Source organism: Chaetodon auriga, chromosome 17 (genome assembly GCF_051107435.1).
Source record: "Chaetodon auriga isolate fChaAug3 chromosome 17, fChaAug3.hap1, whole genome shotgun sequence".
Classification (NCBI taxonomy): Eukaryota; Metazoa; Chordata; class Actinopteri; order Chaetodontiformes; family Chaetodontidae; genus Chaetodon; species Chaetodon auriga.
In genome coordinates this window covers 19,992,445-20,010,095 of record NC_135090.1, presented here as the reverse complement: position 1 = coordinate 20,010,095, position 17,651 = coordinate 19,992,445, and the positions used below count along the sequence as shown (strand labels likewise).

At 46.7% G+C, this 17,651-nt stretch overlaps 2 protein-coding genes across 3 annotated transcripts in view; both read right to left on the bottom strand.

The window, feature by feature from the left end:
* Positions 1-2,266: 2,266 nt before the first annotated feature.
* Positions 2,267-3,962, bottom strand: gdf6b (growth differentiation factor 6b). Its single transcript, XM_076755114.1, has 2 exons — positions 3,617-3,962; positions 2,267-3,415 (listed from the first exon to the last, which is right to left on the bottom strand). Exons 1-2 carry the CDS (start codon positions 3,960-3,962, stop codon positions 2,523-2,525), a joined length of 1,239 nt encoding a protein of 412 aa, XP_076611229.1. The 3' UTR covers positions 2,267-2,522.
* An 875-nt stretch (positions 3,963-4,837) lies between these two features.
* Positions 4,838-17,651, bottom strand: part of pkhd1l1.1 (PKHD1 like 1, tandem duplicate 1) — a 36,778-nt gene continuing 23,964 nt past the window's right edge. For both annotated transcript variants that reach the window (XM_076754860.1, XM_076754859.1), the window contains exons 47-77: positions 16,979-17,220; positions 16,618-16,754; positions 15,479-16,508; positions 14,867-15,058; positions 14,531-14,682; positions 14,263-14,422; positions 13,775-13,946; positions 13,303-13,391; positions 12,837-13,000; positions 12,269-12,398; positions 12,016-12,134; positions 11,800-11,929; positions 11,511-11,684; positions 11,068-11,171; positions 10,704-10,830; positions 10,501-10,622; positions 10,327-10,417; positions 10,087-10,235; positions 9,292-9,414; positions 9,094-9,205; positions 8,669-8,785; positions 8,410-8,575; positions 7,819-8,051; positions 7,549-7,713; positions 7,306-7,463; positions 7,025-7,160; positions 6,533-6,877; positions 6,268-6,419; positions 6,022-6,168; positions 5,374-5,527; positions 4,838-5,244 (exon numbers count right to left, since the gene is read on the bottom strand). In XM_076754860.1, the coding sequence (XP_076610975.1) occupies positions 4,988-5,244; positions 5,374-5,527; positions 6,022-6,168; positions 6,268-6,419; positions 6,533-6,877; positions 7,025-7,160; positions 7,306-7,463; positions 7,549-7,713; positions 7,819-8,051; positions 8,410-8,575; positions 8,669-8,785; positions 9,094-9,205; positions 9,292-9,414; positions 10,087-10,235; positions 10,327-10,417; positions 10,501-10,622; positions 10,704-10,830; positions 11,068-11,171; positions 11,511-11,684; positions 11,800-11,929; positions 12,016-12,134; positions 12,269-12,398; positions 12,837-13,000; positions 13,303-13,391; positions 13,775-13,946; positions 14,263-14,422; positions 14,531-14,682; positions 14,867-15,058; positions 15,479-16,508; positions 16,618-16,754; positions 16,979-17,220 (5,749 nt within the window). In that variant the 3' untranslated portion in view covers positions 4,838-4,987. The remainder of the gene's footprint in view (positions 5,245-5,373; positions 5,528-6,021; positions 6,169-6,267; positions 6,420-6,532; positions 6,878-7,024; positions 7,161-7,305; positions 7,464-7,548; positions 7,714-7,818; positions 8,052-8,409; positions 8,576-8,668; positions 8,786-9,093; positions 9,206-9,291; positions 9,415-10,086; positions 10,236-10,326; positions 10,418-10,500; positions 10,623-10,703; positions 10,831-11,067; positions 11,172-11,510; positions 11,685-11,799; positions 11,930-12,015; positions 12,135-12,268; positions 12,399-12,836; positions 13,001-13,302; positions 13,392-13,774; positions 13,947-14,262; positions 14,423-14,530; positions 14,683-14,866; positions 15,059-15,478; positions 16,509-16,617; positions 16,755-16,978; positions 17,221-17,651) is intronic.

Below are 17,651 nucleotides of genomic sequence, written 5' to 3'. Positions count from 1 at the left end.
TGAAGTGTGGTGATGAATTTAACAAACAATATATAACGTGTTAATTTATGAGCTTTAGAGCTGCTGCTGACAGAGCTGGGCTAGCTCTTTCCAGCCTTTATGCTTAGCTAAGCTAATTGTCTGCTGGCGCTAACTTCATATGTAATGGACAGATGTGAAAGTGGTATCAGTCCTCTAACTCTCAGCTGATGAAGACAGACACCTATTCTACCTGAAACGATATACGACAGCTATTTCTGCTAATTGTTAACGCTTGTATTTCCCTTTCTTTAGTGATTCTGTTCCACTGATGCATGAGTCTGCTCTGATGCATCTTTTATTAAATGTCAAGCAGGACAAGGAAAACTAAACTGGGGTCACCTTGATTGAGCGCTTAGAGAAATGATCAGATCATTTAAAGGTACAGTTCACCGAATATTCTGACTAAATCCACCTAATCCAGGAAGAGGGAAATAGACACAGCGCCTATGACAAATGAACAAGTACGACAGCTAATAGTTGTATTAGCAGTAATAAATTGAGATAAAATGACCCAAAAATGTAAATTCCACATTTTAACAAGTTCAAGACATTTTAATTTGCCTGTTACTCTACATATCTTACAGTTCACACAGTATATAAGAATGGACTCATCGGGTTAAACAATTTTACTGATTATTTTAGAGTGTAAAAATACAACATCACTTAATTTTCTGCAGTAAGAATGTGTCACATGGCTGTATGCAGGAGACGGGGACCAATAATATAAACATTGTGGCATGACACTGAAGTATCCATTCATATCACTGACAGTACCAATAATCAGTATAATATATTATCTTCATATTCCAGTAAATAATGCAAAATACTAAATATAAGAGGCTAAAATGTGCTGCTAATGACAACAGTAGAGTCCACCAAACGAAAACAACAGGTTTTCTTTGGTCAATAATTATTTCCTATTTATGTACACAACAAAAACACTGAGGATACTACAGTATTTCACAGTCTCTGACCAGAACATAGCTGTCACGTTTCGTTACCCAAACATTACCCACATGTGTTTATTGGAACCTGAACATCCAGATGTGTGACTCATGCCATCTGGAAGCTGTAACGGAACAAAGCGGACGATAAAAATGAAATAACTTATTCAAAGAACATAAATTATTATTTCCGTATCAAATATTTACACATGGTACCTTTGAACATCAGTGCATCGCAGACAACAACAACAACAAAGAGGGGAAGTAACCTGGTGTGAAACCCTGCGTCGGATTTGGTGGAAATGCACTGATGGTGGTTCAGTCTGAACTCGGACTTCACGGTCTCTCCAGCACTCGAGGACGTTCCCTGAGTCATCGGCCATGTCAAGTGCTGAAAATCTGCTTTTTAATCTTGGCAGAGGAGTCACTCAGGAGGAAAAATAATGTGCACCTGAACTTTATCTTTCTCTAAAGTGGCCACAAGTGTGATCAAATGTCCTAAATTAAAGTTTTTGATCATTAGAACCTTGTAATGAACATAAATCTATGGAGGAGGATTATACTGGTGGACCGCCGGACTGCTCCTCCGTACAATGTGCCTGGATTTTGCTTTAGGGCATTCTTTGAAAATGACTACAGTGACCAGAACATCTTTTATCTAATCTAACATAACATATATTAAGTTTTCATATCAATATGACTTTTCATAGGATTAGCAGTCTAACATAGTGCTGGAGTCCTCTGGGCCAAACAGGGAGGTAAAAGGATGAAAGTGGCACCAGTTGTTTTATTTTTGCACTGGTGATCATTTTATAAAAGCAGATTTATTTTCCTTAACTTGAGGATTATTTCTGTAACTCTTTCAAAGGAATAGTTTGACAATTTTTGAAGAAGTTCTTGCTGCAAATTTGATGAAAAGATCGATGCCACACTCGTGCCTGTACAGTAAATATAAAGCTACAGACAAGAGGTGGTTACCTTAGCTTAGCATAAAGACTAGAAACTAGCCTAGCTCATCATTTTTACACTTCAGTTTTTGTATGCATTAACCAAATGAGCTATAATGTTACCTTTACACTGAGCCAGGCTAGCTGTTTCCCCCTGTTTCCAGTGTTTGTGCTAAGCTAAGCTAACTGGGAGGCTGCAGCTTCACATTTATTGTACAACCTGATGAGTGATATGGAACTTCTCATCTAAGGAAGAGAATAAGGATATTTGTGAAACCTTTTGTTCATTTGGTGACACAGATGAGTTTTCAACCAGTTCATCTTTCTCATATTTCCATGAACATGCAGTCACTGTGGTGCTGAGTGGCAGGATAGGTTTTGTCAAGACAGGAACAAACAGAAAAACACAAGAAAACAAATGTTTGAGGTATTAAACATGACCTTGTAGGTTGCATCATTAAGGTCTTTCCAGTCTCCATCTACCAAACAAGAAAGAGTTCCTTATTTCACGTGCAGCATTGCCACCACACATGCTGTTCGATTCCCAGTAACCAGAACGACTGACGAACAAAGAGGAGGTCAACGTAAAGCACCGCGGCTGTCAGATCTACTACCTGCAGCCGCAGGACTCGACCACCATGTCCTCGTACTGTTTGTAGACCACATTGTTTCCTGAGTCGATGTAGAGGATGCTGATGGGGCTGAGTTTGGAAGGGGCGCAGCAGCTGGGCGGCATGTTGCTGGGGTTCATTGAATTCATCAGAGTCTGGATGATGGCGTGGTTGGTGGGCTCCAGGTGGGAGCGCAGGGGGAAGTCGCAAACCCCCTCGCAGTGGTACGCTTCGTAATCCAGCGGGGCGATGATCCAGTCGTCCCAGCCCAGATCTCTGAAGTTGACGTGCAGCGGCTTCTTGCTGCACCTGGACTTGGACTTCTTGCCGTGTCTCTTCCCGTGGCGGGTTTTGGACGCAGCCGTCCTCCTTCTCCTGCTGGCTTTGGTGCCATGGCCCCTCTCTTTGGCCTGCCTCTCGAGACCCAGCAGCGCCTTCCCCTCTCTCCTTTCGCTGAAGAGGGTCTGCCTCTTCTTGGACCTGGTGAAGACCACTAAGATGGCTTTCTTCTGTTGAGGCCTGCCGTGCCTGTGCAGTCCCAGAAGGTGCAGGTCCAGCTCCCTCTCTGGGTTGTCCAGCATGGCCCTGAGCTCCAGGCAGAAGTGCTTCCCCTGGCTCAGGTGCTGCTGCTCTCTGAATATTTCCCACACGTCCAACACCTCCCACTTCGGCCTCTGGGAATCCTCCAGGTCCAGTGTTTTGGAGTCCAGCAGCTGCCGGTCGTGGCAGGAGAGGAGCTGGATGTCTACGGGCTCTGTTTCCGATATCCTGAAATTCCCAGACACTTTGGTGTATATCCTGAGCTCGGCTCCCAGCACCTCCGCTTTTCTGGAGAGGGTTGAGACGTCGAACAGATACTGCTGTCTCCTCAGAGGCGAGAGTGGGAGGTCATCTGTGGAAAACATTAAAGCAGCAGGGTCAGATGCATTCTCACGGAGATGATGTGCATACCACGGAGATGTGGAATCTGACCGGAAAAATCCCACTACTGTCTGCACCGAATTAATCTGGGAGACCAGGCATGAGTCATCCCTACCTGCATGCACACACTCACACACACACACACTCATACACGCAGCAAAGCTCCACGTACCTTCTCCACTGTCCACAAAACTTGCAATAGTGTTTGCAGCCTTTGAAGACCTGAAAAAGCTGGCGTTGAGTCCCAGTCTCTCCGCCGTGGAGAAGGTCTTGTAAATAGACAGCATGTAGTCATGAGGCTCAATCAGCTCTTTAGATGGTGCTTTACTGCGTCTGTCGATGGACGGCGGCGCGTAAAACTCCTTGAAATACTTAGACGCTTCTTGTCCATCAAAGATCCTCGTCGCCTTGCTGCTCTTCGGGGCGGCTGGAGGAAAAATAGCGAGAGTCTGGAAACAGGGGACTTCCCAGACAAACACCAGAGCCCCGCAGAGAAAAGCGAAGTGACAGAAATCCATCCTCTGGTCTCGTCCTGGTCTCAGAGCCGGAGCCTGTGCTGTGGCCGGGTGGCGGGGGCGGGGAGGGGGGACCACGGGCGAAGCCGGAGCTGAACTCTGCATCCAGCAAGTGGCAGCTCCGCAAAGTGCGCACAGCTCCGCGGGACAGGCGGTGCAAAGTTAAAAAGGGGGCGAGAACACGCCCACATTGTACTGTTAACGCCGAGGCTAAATGGAGGGCGCAAATTAAGGCTGTAAAACTAATTGTTCCTCTGCCGGCCGTCGCCTCCCTCCTGGGACGCAGATGTGCGCTGAAAAGACGCTCCGCAACTTCTGGCGCATATGCGGAGACTCGCTTTGAAAAAGCTACTTCTGCAAAACCAAAATGGCTCTTAATTTTCCCTTTTTTCTCTCCATTACAGAAGTTTCTCTCTGCTCAAGCAGGACTTTAAACAGCCTCAGTGCTGCATGGATCCAGGGTTTGCCACGGAGTCTCCCGCCCTCTAGCGAAGCGCAAACATATCGCACCGGTGCAGAAAGAGGACCCCATTCAGCCAATCAGCGTCCTTCAGCACCACGGACAGAGCCCCCACTCAGCATTAGACAGCTGTCAAATTAATGAGGCAATAAACGTGTTTAACAATGAAAAACAGAATTTATTGAAAGGAGAAGATCAAACAATCATCAACAAACAAAGTCTCCCTGCACCTTGTCACAGATTCAAGTTAAGCCCTATTGCACCTGTTTTTAAGAAGAGCTTTATAATAATATCAGACATTTTTACACAATGAAGTGAAAGAAACAGGAAAAAACAGCTTTTCCTGAGGTGACAGAGAGGGAGGAATGAGTGCTTTGACTTTTGGCTCCGGCCCAGCCCAGTGATTTTTGTTTACATCTTACTATAAATTGAATAAAACAAGCAAACATGTGCACAATATATTCAAGGGTTACATTTGTTTTATTTAGCAGACTTGTTCATGCTAAGGTGAACACACAGTACATGTTGAGGTATCCTTCATAAAACCCTCTCAGCTGCGGAGAACGATCTAACATACAGGGATGCCGCCGGAGCTGCAGGCTACAGCGTAGATAACGCTGACCAGCCACAGGCTGCCGGCCGACACGGCGGTGGTGGAGCCGAAGATGCTTTCGTCGGTGGTGGACTGCGGTTCGGTTGTGGGTGCTGTCTCCGTGACGTTGCTGCTGGTTGGTGGGGTCTGGGTTGTTGGAGTGGTTTTGACAGTGAAGCTGCGTGACTGAGCACCCCACTCCTTCAGAGTGAAGACCATGGTCAGGTTCTCACCTGCAGGGAGAGGAAGAGTCACTGTGGTGATTCAAATAAAATGAACATGACCTGCAGAGAGCTGGCACCTCGGCGGTAAACTCAGGGTTAAAGTGTTTCCAGTGTTTTGTAGGACTGATGCAGACGTACCACTGTTGAGGATGGACAGGTCGGTGAAGTTTGCCCAGCAGGTGCTGAAAAGGATGGTGGTGTTTCCCTCCAGTCCGTCTACGTTGTCTCCACTGGAGTCCTTCAGGCTGGCTGTTACAGTAAGAGTCGTCACTCCCACAGAGACACAGTTACCCTGCAGACAACAGCGCAGGGCAGCGTTTACACACAGCAGCTACAGCAACATATGGAGTCTTTCAGTGTGTGTGTCCTTTAGTTTTATAGCCTGACATTTGACAATGAGGAGACAAACATTCCCAAAATAATCAGTAAACGAGAGAAAGCTGCTTTTTTAGCATTGTACTCTGCTTACATATAAATAAGGTGAACACTGTCTCATTTAGGCTAAAAAGGGCTAACAGGAACCTTCTCCAAAAAGGAAACAAAAGTGTCAGTGACAAACGAATCAAGCACACAACTTAAAGCAATGCGAAATGCAGATTTAATTATTAGTATTTTTTGGGGTACTTTATGCCTTTATTAGATAACAACAGTAGAGGGATGAGAGGAAATCACGGAGAGAGGTGCAACAGAGGTCCACAGGTGGATTCAAACTGGTTGAACCTAACAAAACAGAGCAACAATATTCAAGTCAACGTCCTTCCTCTGCCCTCAGAACATCAGATTTACCTTCTCATCCACTGCCATGAGCCTGGGCTGCTGGTACAGAGGACCCACAAACTCCCCGGCTATCGGCTCCACCATCAGCAGCAGGCTGTCCACGCTGGACACGTAGCTCACCTCAGGCTCCTCCCTCGTCACCTCTGCTGTGGCCTCCTGAGATTTAAGAGAAAACCGATGAACCACTGACAGGAAACAGACACTGAATTTCTTTCACTATGGCAAATACTGTTGTGATTAACTCTCGAGGCTCACCTCATTCCAGCTGGGGTCGGATGATGAAGGAGGCGGCGGGATGACGCCCATGGAAGACACGTTGAAGCCGATGGACTTACTGAGGTTTCCTGAAACTGCTGCCTGACCCAGATCATCAGCGATGGTCTTCAACAACGTGAAGTCCTCCTCATCTGAGAAGACAGAGGGAACAGAGAGATGTTACATGTGTGGCTGTTCGAGGGCTGGATCTGAGTTTACACGCCAACCTTCACATATCAGACATTCGGTTTCTTCTCCCACTCACCGTTGGTGCTGTTGCTGATTTGCTGGACTGGAGGTTTCTTGATCTCCACCTCCACCGTCAGGCCCGTGGATCTCTTCCTGCGTCGTGCGCCTCCATCCTCCCGGATGATCTTGGTGATTCGGACCATATTCGGGGGAACTTTGAGGAACATGGCAAGGTTCCGGACCAGGTCTTCTCCGAAGAACTCGTCCTCGGTCATGGCGGGCAGCTCGAAGGCGATGAAGAGAACCGGGGAGGTTCGGATCTCCACAGGCTTGGAGCCTCTCACCACGACCTTCAGCATCTTGTAGTCCTGGTCGAAGTAGTTGGTTCCCAAAGTGGCATTCAGTTTAGGGACGTATTGACCTGGAGGGATAAAAGAAAGAACAGCAGAAATGATGACACTTAGATTAAAAATACTTAACAACCCTCAGCTGTTCTATACTTCTGCTGATACTAAGAACTGAACTGATTTACAGCCACATTATGTGCGTGCAGGTGAAGCTCGAGTACCTGCATAGGTGGGCTTCTTCAGGGTGTAGTCAGTGTTGTCAGCGTTCCACTTAGCGTTAGTCGGAGCGACCAGCTTGTTGTCAACAAACACATCCAACCGCTGCGGCTTGGAGTAGAAGACCGACACCACGACGCTCTGCACAAAGCAAGAAATTAAAGATAGCTGAGGTGAAGCTAAACTGAGCTTCTAATGTAAAGGCCACATTTAAAGAACTCTACAGCTGAAGAACACAATTGCGTTTCTGCCAATGTAGAACATTTAGAGCAGAGCATGCACTGACCTCAGACTCATTAGCGTTCAGCATCATGAGGCGAAGTTTCTGAGGGCTGACGCTGGTGAAGTAGACGTCGAAGGAGTGACCTGTGGCCACGATGCTGTGGAAGAGAGACACTCTCTTCTGGCAGGTGTACCCCGAACACCAGCCGTGATCCTGAGGACCTGCACGCAAAGATACACGACTGAGTTACAGACGCACACTTTATGTTTTGATTTTTTTCTGTAATCATATCAGAACTCGTCCTACCGTTAATCAGATCCACAAACTGGTCTCCCAGCACGGCGACGGGGGACAAACGTCTGGTCTCTGTGTCTGCGTCCAGACTCTCGATCACCAGCATCCTGTAGTTCAGCCCGAAACACTTGTAGCTCTGCCAGGAACTCATGTAGGTGCAGTCTTTCCTGATCACACCTACAGACGAATGAAGCAACATGGCATTTTAGAAATCTGCTGATATTTTTAACTAGAATTTGAATTAGTGTTGATCCTTTTTAGGCCCTCCATCGGTCTGGTCACCTTTGTGTGGAGCGATCTGGTTCACAGGGATGCGGCTGCCGTTGAGGAAAGCGAGCATGACTTTGGGGATGCGGTAGTCGCCCAGGCCCCTCCTGGGATCACCGTCCCACTCGTACTCAGACTGGGGCAGCACAGTTCCCACTGCACCCAGGAAGGAACCGTCCAAGTCCTTCAACATGGTCTTCTTCTTTGAATCGCAGTCCATGTCCACACAGTCAGCCGGGTTCACTTTGCTGAAGAGCATTTTTACATTAGCATAAACAAAACAACACAAAGACTTTGTCTGTTTAAACCTGAAATTTAAGCTGCAACAATTCACAAGTTTGACTTTGGTTCTCTGTTAAATGCAACCCGACCTAAAAATAACAAACTGAAAACTGACATAAACTTTTACAGTTTTGAAGACATTTTTAGGTCAGTTTCTTACAATGACATCAAATATAATTACATTTTCAACTGCAGTCCTTACATAAATAAAAATGTACATAATGAAGCGACAAGACGCCATCCATTCTTTTCACTGATTGATGTACGTAAAAATAAGATCACAGATTTTGCGAGCCTGCTGTCAGCTGATGGACGATGACTTACCCCAGATCAGGCCTGTGGATGAAGACTTTGGCCTCCTCTGTGCTGTCGATCATCGTTATGTCTGAAACATGCACGGGGTGCTGCAGGTCCTCGTTGATCGGGTTGGTGATGAACATTATGTTCGTCTCGCTGGAGCAGACGTTTCGGAAACCCACGAATGTCGTGTCTAGAAAGAGAAATGAGGAAACAGTTCTTCAAACCATTGTGAGGATTGTTTTCAAAAACCACTGTGGTCCTAAACCTGAGAGCCTGAACTCACCCTGGACTTTCATCAGTCCTTTGATGGCATTGTAGTTGTTGTTCAGATGGTGGACCTTCACTGGAGCGTTGTTGTGTCCGGAGGCAAAAGTCGGCCAGCAGATTCCAGATCTGCCGCCTGCAGAGAGAAAACACAACGTAAGGAATCTTTTCAGTTTAACCAGCCTGCATTCACATAAAAAATGATAGTTAGAGCCTGTTTTTAATGTATTCAGATGTGCAGGTTTTACTTTTTCATTCTAAAAATTGTTTCTGTATCAAACACGTCTCCGTCACAGTTTTCAGCAGGATATGAGATGAGACAATAAACCTGAATGACTTAAAAATAGAAGAATGTCCTGGTATAGATATTGAAAACATGACAATCACTCCGATCAGTCCACTCTGACGCAGTCATATGTGGTGCTCGGGGTGTTTGCACTCTACCGTTGAGAGGTCTTGGGGCTCGATGGCCACCGCTGTTGATAATGTTGAAGTCAGTGGAGGGCAAAGTGTCGGAACAGTGAAAGTTCGGGCTGCTGCCAACAATCAAGGCATCCTGGGAAAACGTGAGGAGAGTAAAACCGCTGTGAATAACATGTGATGCGTACGAGAGGAAAGTGAGTGTAAATAAAGCCTCCTCACCTGAACGTGAACAGTTTTATCAGCGTATGCGTGAGAGAGAGACGGAGGAGCGAAGATGAGAGGCATGATGCCCAACCCGTTGTCCACCAGGGTCACGTTGGACACAATAACATCCATGATGGTCTGTGAGGGTGAGAGGAAGAGGGCGAAGAGGAGCACAGTGTCATTTCTCATGAATGCAATCTAGATTATCTTAATCCTGCAGCTCCTGGTCTTTATTGACTTTTATGAATCCATAAACTGAACAAACTCACTGATACCAACACTGTTTCAGAAATATGCCTAAACATGAGCTTCTACATGTGCATCATAGAAAGAGAGCAGGAACAGAACAGACTTCAGTTACTTCTTTCCAGTCACACGCAGATTGCAAACGGCACGAGCATCACTCTGTATTATCACTTTATTATTGCTTTATTACTGCGCCGTGCTAAAAAACACTGATGATATTTTGTGAAACCTCTCCTGCATGTGGAGGAGTCAAAATGTCAAAATGAGCGAAAAGGCAAATGATCCCATGTAGCAAACAAGAATTATTCATGTTTCCTAATTAAAGTCCTCCTGCAGGCGCCTCGATCACGACAGGCTGCTCATTGTGCTCTGTGCATCTGGCCTCTATTGTTGTATATGTGTTTTACTTTTCCTGACCCTTGACGTCACTTAACCTCAGGTCATGAGGCACAGCGCCACACTGTTCCTTCCTCACGCAGTCACATTAAGGCAGAACGTTGCTTTGGGGATGAATGGCGAACATAAATCAAGGTCAAGGAAAAAGAAGATGTTCAGTGTTGAGACCTGGAAGTAGATGCCGTGGTCAAAGCTCCTCCACACGAAGAAGTCCTGGATGAGGCTGCAGCCGGGCAAACCGTCTTTGTTCAGGTAGACTCCGAACAGGCCGCCGTGAGCCTCGTTGTGAATCCACCTCTCATTCTCGTTCGGATAACCTGCACAGGCAGACGTGACATCAAATCTTTGAGGACTTCTGGTGAAACTGGTGAAAAATAACCTCACACAATGAGCTTTGGTTTCTGTTACCTGGACACGGTTCACCATCGATGCGATAAGCGACTCTCTCATAACCCGCCACGATGTTATTCTGCAGCACAACATTCGTCCCCTCGTTGACCTGAAAAAGATAAAACAGTACAGAATTTAAAAGCAGCCATTTTTCACTATCAGAGGTTGATGTTGTATTTTGGGAGGACGGACCTCGATGGCGGCGTTCCAGGCGTAGTTGAAAGGCTCCTCTCTGTCCTGATATGATCCAGGCCACAGCGTCATCATCACCAGGTTCCTCCTCACTGTTATGTTGTTGCCCCAAATCCTGATACCTGCAGACAGGAAGGCACTTTAACGCTTTGAGGCGTTCTTGTTCAGCGACAGTCTGTCCCCGTGTGTTGACCGTTGCTTACCTTCTCCCACAGTGTGATAGATGACGTTATCGTCGATGTTCAGTCCCTCTGTGCCAAACACTCCGATGGCTGGAGAGAAACCGTCGTGGAAAGCACAACCCTGAATGTACGAGTCTTCTCCTGAAACCTTTCACCACAGAAAACAAACGGAATCAGAATCAGAATCGGCCGTACTCACTTTCAGATTCATTAATTAGTGAACTTTCAGGTGGGCGACAGGCTGCATTTACTTTCATACTTCAACAAACATAAAATTTAGAGAACTCTAAAGTACCAAGTATCTGAAGGGTGCTGCATTCAAGTTTTATTCAATGTGCATGTGTTCCTGTAGTAGGTTTTGATGTGTGTGTGTGTCTTGCTGCACCTCTCCCAGGTTGACGAAGGCCACAGAGTAACGAGGGTCGCTGTAGTCGATCCAGCCTTCCTGACCAGAGTGGAAGAACTCCACGTTTCTGACCTGAGCTTTGCCTTCAGGGACAAAACATCGAACAATGACGTGCTTCATGTGTTTCAATGTAAATAAAACATGCAAACAATGGAAATGAGCATGAAGGCAAAGCCGTAGCAGGGCGTTTTGAGGAGTTACAGGTGCAAAGGTGTGCCAAGGTTTCAAAAAGGAAAATGGTAAAAGGCATTCAGCACAATGCATCGACAAAAAAGCTGCAGCACTGTTTCGCTCCCTGCGTTTGTGCCTCAAAAAATGTAACCGCAGACTGGAACTAATCCATCTGAACCTAAGTTCAGTAAATACGTTCGAGTTAACGGATCCGATACACGCGCTGTGTAAAGGTTTGATCAAAAACGTACCTTTGTAGTCGATTCCGCCCCAGGAGTAGGTGCCCACCAAAAGTCTGGCTCCGAACGACTCCTCCATCATCTGCGGATACTCCTCACCGATGATCTTGATGTTTCTGCTCAGGTGACCGACGTCGGCCGCCAGAGTGTAGGAGAACGACGTCCCTGCGACAGAGTGAGTCTCACCTGAGGAGAGACAGAGGAGAGGAGGTCAGTGTGAGAGGCGCTTTAACGAATCATTTTGTTTGCAGTATGTTTAGCATCATTTTGCAGTTGTGTTTGCTGTGTTTGTTGAACTGACCGATGTGAGTGTGGGCCAAAGGCTGGTTCAGGGTCAGGACGCGGCCGTCTGCTGACACGGCGGTGATCTGGCGTTTCTCCGTCTCCCACGCGTTGTAGCTGGTGGTGGAGATGGCGACCTCGTCTCCAACCTGCACACACAACAACGCAGACACGTAAACAAATACGAGCTCTCACAGCAGCTTCATCAGTACCTCAACACTGATTTAACTCTGACCTGCCAGTCGACGGACTGCGCCAGGCTCAGAGTGTTGGATCCAGCGACAGCGGTGGCGGCGAGTTTGGTGTGGTAAACGTTGTGAGGTTGTCCGTAGAGCTCCAGAGTACCAAACACACCTGAGGAACAGCAACACACACACAGCTGAGAGTCATCAGTTCAGTCATCTTTTGTAGGGAGCGCAGTCACAGCTCCAGTAGCAAATATCTTCTGTATCAGTTCAGTGAGCTCATGAAGTTGATTGTTTTCTTACCCAGGACTTTGGAGCCCTGGTTGGGTCCGTTCGGCAGAGGCCAGTCAGGCGTTCGGTGGTTCCCTCTCAGTTTGATGTGCAGCTGACCTCTGAACGGCTCGTCATCCCACCCTGCAATCAGCCTGCCGCCCTGAAACAGCAGGAGACGCGAACGTCACCTCACAGCTATCAGTCAAACTTGTGCTGATATGTCAACGACTGAACGGACGATCGGAGATTGATTCTCCCTTCGATGATCTAAGGCGATCAGAATTAAGACACACCCAGCTGTGCATTTAGAGATGTTTCCTGCTGAGCGTCACTACTCAGCATGAGTGAAGACTGAATTTCGAATCCTTAGCTGCCTGCCCACTGAAACTCTGCGCTTCATAAGAGGAGTTAGCGTAATGGATGGGATTTAGATTGTGATTTTAGAGATAATGTTAAATGGAACCTGATTTTAAAGAAAGATGAGATAAATACAAGGTTGCCACTTTGGGCCACCTTTCCTCTACACTTGTGTGCAGCATTAAGAGTGAGATGAATCCAGATAATCATGGAGGTCACATAGATTATTGATCACACTGACCTGGATGGAGATGTAGACAGCGTCCACCACCACCGTGCTGTATTCAGGCGCAGCTCGAGCCTGTCTGCTGGACGAGCTGTTCATGGTGTCGGGGATCTCAAGAACTCCAATGACCGTCAGCTTGTTGAGGGGAGGGGTGTCGCCGTCCAACACGACCCACTTCCCTGTGGTTTGACGGGGACACAAAGGTCTCGTGAAAACAGCTTATTACCATCAGATCCTGCTCGAACTGGATCTTTGGTTGAAAATGTAAAAGTCTTGAATGAATGTCCAGAAACTGGATCTCAAAATAAACTATTATTTATAATTTATTGTATAATGTATCATTTATTCAGAATCAAATTGTATCAACAGACAAGGATGAGGGATTAGTTTTTCTATCCTCATGTTACTAAACACAAAATGACAAATTCAAGCTTCTGACATGCAACAAGCGATGCAAATGATGGAAAAAACAAGACTGTACCTGATGGGATGACCACATCAGCGCCCTCTGTTGGTACAGTGAAGTTATTTTCAGCTGAGCTTTTCCAGAAAGAGGCGCTGGACCACAGACTGGAGAGAAACACACAAACAAAAGGACGTATTGGTGTGAGGTGACTGACTCATGACTGATGTCTCTCTCATCAAGTCATTTTAATCTGGGAATTAAGTTTTATTCTCTTATAGATAGACTGATGTTCTTTACTGCCAACAAAAAGGAATTAATGTTGCTCAGGTCAGTATCATGTAACAGACCAGTCAATAAGTAAAGTAAATCAGCACACTGTTAAAAACATGATTTTTAAAGACAAGAAAGAAGAAGCGATGCCTTCTACTATGAAAGTCTACGTAATGTCCCCAAAAGTGATGGACTCAACAGTGTTGTCTGACTACAGCCAGTGAGTTTGAATTAATGTGTTCCTGTGATGAAGAACACGATGCAGTGGACAACATACATGAAGTCGTCAGGCCGGCCGGTGGGTATGGGGGCGAGCGTGGCTGGAGGTGGTGGTGGTGGTGGGATGCAGTTGGGGTAGAAGCAGCGGTAGACCCTAAAGTTCACGGCGGTGTCCATCACGGAGCGGTCAACGCTGTTACGCCGCCGCCGCTGGCTGGTTTTCCCAGATACTGCAGACACAGAACAACGTCAAATAAATGAAGACGCACTCGATCATCGACATCGACACTTTTACCTGAAGCTGATCGTGTGATTTAGTGGTCACCATTTGTTATTAATGTGGGATTTTTTAGTTTCTTGATCTCATTTTGTCCGACCTACAGCGCCAAACCCAAAGATATTCAGTTTACAAGCATATAAAAACAGCGAATCCTGACATTTGAGAATCTACAATGAGTCCATGTTTAGCATTTGTGTTTAATCAATAGCTGAATTGATTAACCAATCATCCAAAAAAGCATTACAATCAATAAAAGTGTGTCTTACTGATGTAGTAGAGGTTGTTGGAGCTGTCGTTGAAGTACCAGTCTCCGTTCTTGTTACTGTTGAAGCTCAGCGGCGTCGATGAGCCGTTCCTCTCGTCGATGATGCGGAATCTGTCCGGACTCTGAGTCAAGTTGTGGTTGATGATCACGTATTGATCTGACTGCGTGAGGGGAAGAGGTCCAAGCAAGAAGACATCAGCGCAAATAGACACAAAGCTGGTTTTAGATTTGTTATTGTGTTAATATGACGTGAAGGATCTTTCATTTACCTTGAAGCCATAGAATTTAGCAGCATATGTGATGTTGGTGATGTGGTCCATGTCGTTGAAGTACCAGTTGTACGTTTGTCCAGAGGGCAGCAACGCCATCCAGCCAAACTTATGAGTCATTCTCTTCTTTAGATATGGAATCACACTGGTGCCTGTAATGGAATATAACACATTATTTGTGTTATATGTTGTTTAGAATTTGTTTTGTTTTTGTTTTTTTTTCTTTCTGCATGTTTCTTCTGGATTGAATTTGTATCTTTTGTTTATTGTGCAGATAAGTTACTGCTTAAACAACAAACTGACATTTAAAAGTTTTGACAGTGTGTATTTCAATACCGTGTGAGTTGGTGAAGACGGCGTCTTTGCCCCTCAGAGAGCTCGGTGACGGATTGTTGAACGCCAAGCGGTGGAAGTCGACGGTGTGGTCGCACACAGCGCCGGGGAAACCCACACTCCACTCGCTGCTCTGGGTACAGTGAGCAGGGTCCAGCAGGGGGCTCATAGGCACGACTTTGTGGTTGATATTTCCTGAAAGTAAAGAGAAATGAATAATACAGAGTTTAGCTGGATGCAGGGATGGAGGACAGGCCCACCTAAGCTGCATTAACCTGACTGCATGTTCCTTCATAACCACGAACATGAGGACTGGAGTTGATCTCGATTCAATCTCACATAAACTGTCCTGCTGCCAGAAATATGCACTGGAATACCAAAGGTGCATTAATCCACCAGTGAAAATAGTCCCCAGTAAATTCAGTTTTCACTCCTGTTTGAGTGATGTTTGTTAAAAACTTCAGCGTCCAGCTGTTTTTGGACATTACTGAATCCTAAACAATAATTTTCTGAAAAGCCCAAAAGAAAGAGGGACTGATTAGTCTGATGTAGTCTGGAAATGTTGTTAATATGAGTGAGGGGCAAATGTGTAATACAAGACTAAAGCCTGAGTACCTGTGAGGGAGCCATCAGTGTCCAGCAGCTGCACCTCGTGCTCCCACCTGAAGCCGGCCTTGTTGGGTGAGTTGACGTACCCAATGTCACTAAACCTGACGGCCCAGCCACCGCATCGATCCACACACGTCCCATCGATTGCGGCCACCCCAATGGCTGCGCAAGAGCCGCGGTTGAAGTTAATGAACTTGGTGTTAAGAACACTCAGGCCATCGTCCAATGGCGCGATGACGCCTCGGTGCGTGCAGTAGTTTTCTCCCAGTCCGAGCTCATCCACATGGCCCACGATGGTGCTGTTGGACACGGTCGCCCCTCCGTCCTCTCCGTAGCCGCTCACAGCCCACTGAAAGATGCGCTTGGCTTCAATGCCAGCTTTCTCGTTGTTGATCATGACAAAGCTGTTGAACTGCACGGCACCCACGTTGACCCACTCTGCACCTTTCTCGCAGTTCCAGGTGGTGAGGGACCTGAAGACGGCAGGCTCTGGAGTTGTGGAGCGGCAGCCTCCGTTTTTCATGGGGAAAAAGTCTGCAAAGATCCAAAGGCCGAACCAGCCCTGAGAGTGCACAGTGTTGTTGTAAAACTCGCCGAGGGGAACCCTCTTCTGGCAGATGTTCCTGTCGTAGGATGGTCCATCAGGATGCTCGTGCATGCGGTACCAGAAGCCGAAGTGGGTGCCCCCTGCGGCGGCGTTGTGGCGGATGATGTTGTTGGGATTGGTGACCCAGTAGGCGGCAGGAGTGACGTCGTCGTTCAGCAGGCTGGTGCTTTGTTTGACGAACACGGCCAGGTTATACTGCAGGATGTTCTCCGTCTCAATGCCGTCCTCGATGAAGAATGCACCACCCATGATGTTATAGATGACGTTGTTCTCCACCAGCAGCCGGTGGGTGTTGTGGATGGTTACGGCTCTGTTGAAGGTCTGATGGATGGCACAGCCTTTCACATATGACTTGTAGTTGACGTCTCCCATCAGATGCCAGTGGATGGGGTAGCGTCCCAGCCTAAAGGCCTGTCCAGCATGGAAGACCTGCGGCATAAAATCATGAGGTCGTTAAAGTTCATCATTTCAGTTTATGTAAATACTTAAGTGCACGGAAGAGGTACAAAATTCAAGAGGAAGGTTTAAAGCATTTCACCTCAACATGTTCCAGTCTGCCAACTGCAAGATTCTCATTTGGTCTGGGGGCGTGGAACATGATGCATGCTCCAAACTCATCGCTGCCGATCTCCTCTCCAAACCGTCCTTGGAAGCAGGTTTGGGTGGAGAACTCACCTGCATGACGGGAACAGAAAGATGTTAATACTGCGTAAACCTATGACAATACACATCATCAACTACATTCGTCCAAGGGCCGGAATTTTTCCAACTAGCAGGCTAATTCATAATGATAATGATAAGTTGCAGCCTTCATCTAAAGACACTTCTACTTTGCTGCAGCATTAAGTGTAACACTAACTCAGAAACCTCCAGAAACATCATCCACTGAAACACAGCACCTGGGACAAAGCCATCGGGGCAGGCCTCGATCTGGTCGTTCCATTCTTCTTGTTGGGACCCTCGGACCACGATGTTCCTGGTGAGTAGACCCACCTCAGCTCGGCCCTCAAACACCGTACCGTCAGGCAGCGTGACGGTCACCCCGAGGTGAGTGTACTTGAGCGCTTCGGTCAGGGTTAGGGTCTTTCCATCGGCCGACACGGCGGCGATCCTCCTCACCTCGTTCTCCCTCTGGCTGAGCCTGGAAACAGAAATAAATGAGTCACATCTGCAGCTCCACAACATTGATTTATCACTGTTAATCTATAGAATACATTAGATTTTTACACCTTAAAGGAGGCAGCTGTGTGTGCGAGGCAGTTATTTCTTCCCACATTTTCCCTTTCAGGCAGGATTTCTGTGCTGAGATGTGAGATTTATTTCAACTTTAAGGGATCTGGTTACTTCATAGGATTTGGTTGATGTCAGGTATAATCCTGACGTCTTTTCTCTGGGAAGGGGGCGGCGTTCAACTTCACACACACTGTGAGGAAACAACCCGTCACACATCAGCCTAGAAGTGTGTGTGTGTGTGTGTGTGTGTGTGTGTGTGTGTGTGTGTGTGAGGTTTCTGTAAATGTACTTTGCAATGGTAGAAAGCATGAAGTTGAGGGAAAAGAGTTCGAAGTTTTA

Excerpts from the sequence above, each read along its gene's own strand:
- gdf6b (XM_076755114.1), bottom strand. The coding sequence starts at position 3,962 with ATGGATTTCTGTCACTTCGCTTTTCTCTGCGGGGCTCTGGTGTTTGTC. Across the intron at positions 3,416-3,616 it reads TTTTGTGGACAGTGGAGAAG|ATGACCTCCCACTCTCGCCT; the intron begins GTACGTGGAGCT and ends TGTTTTCCACAG.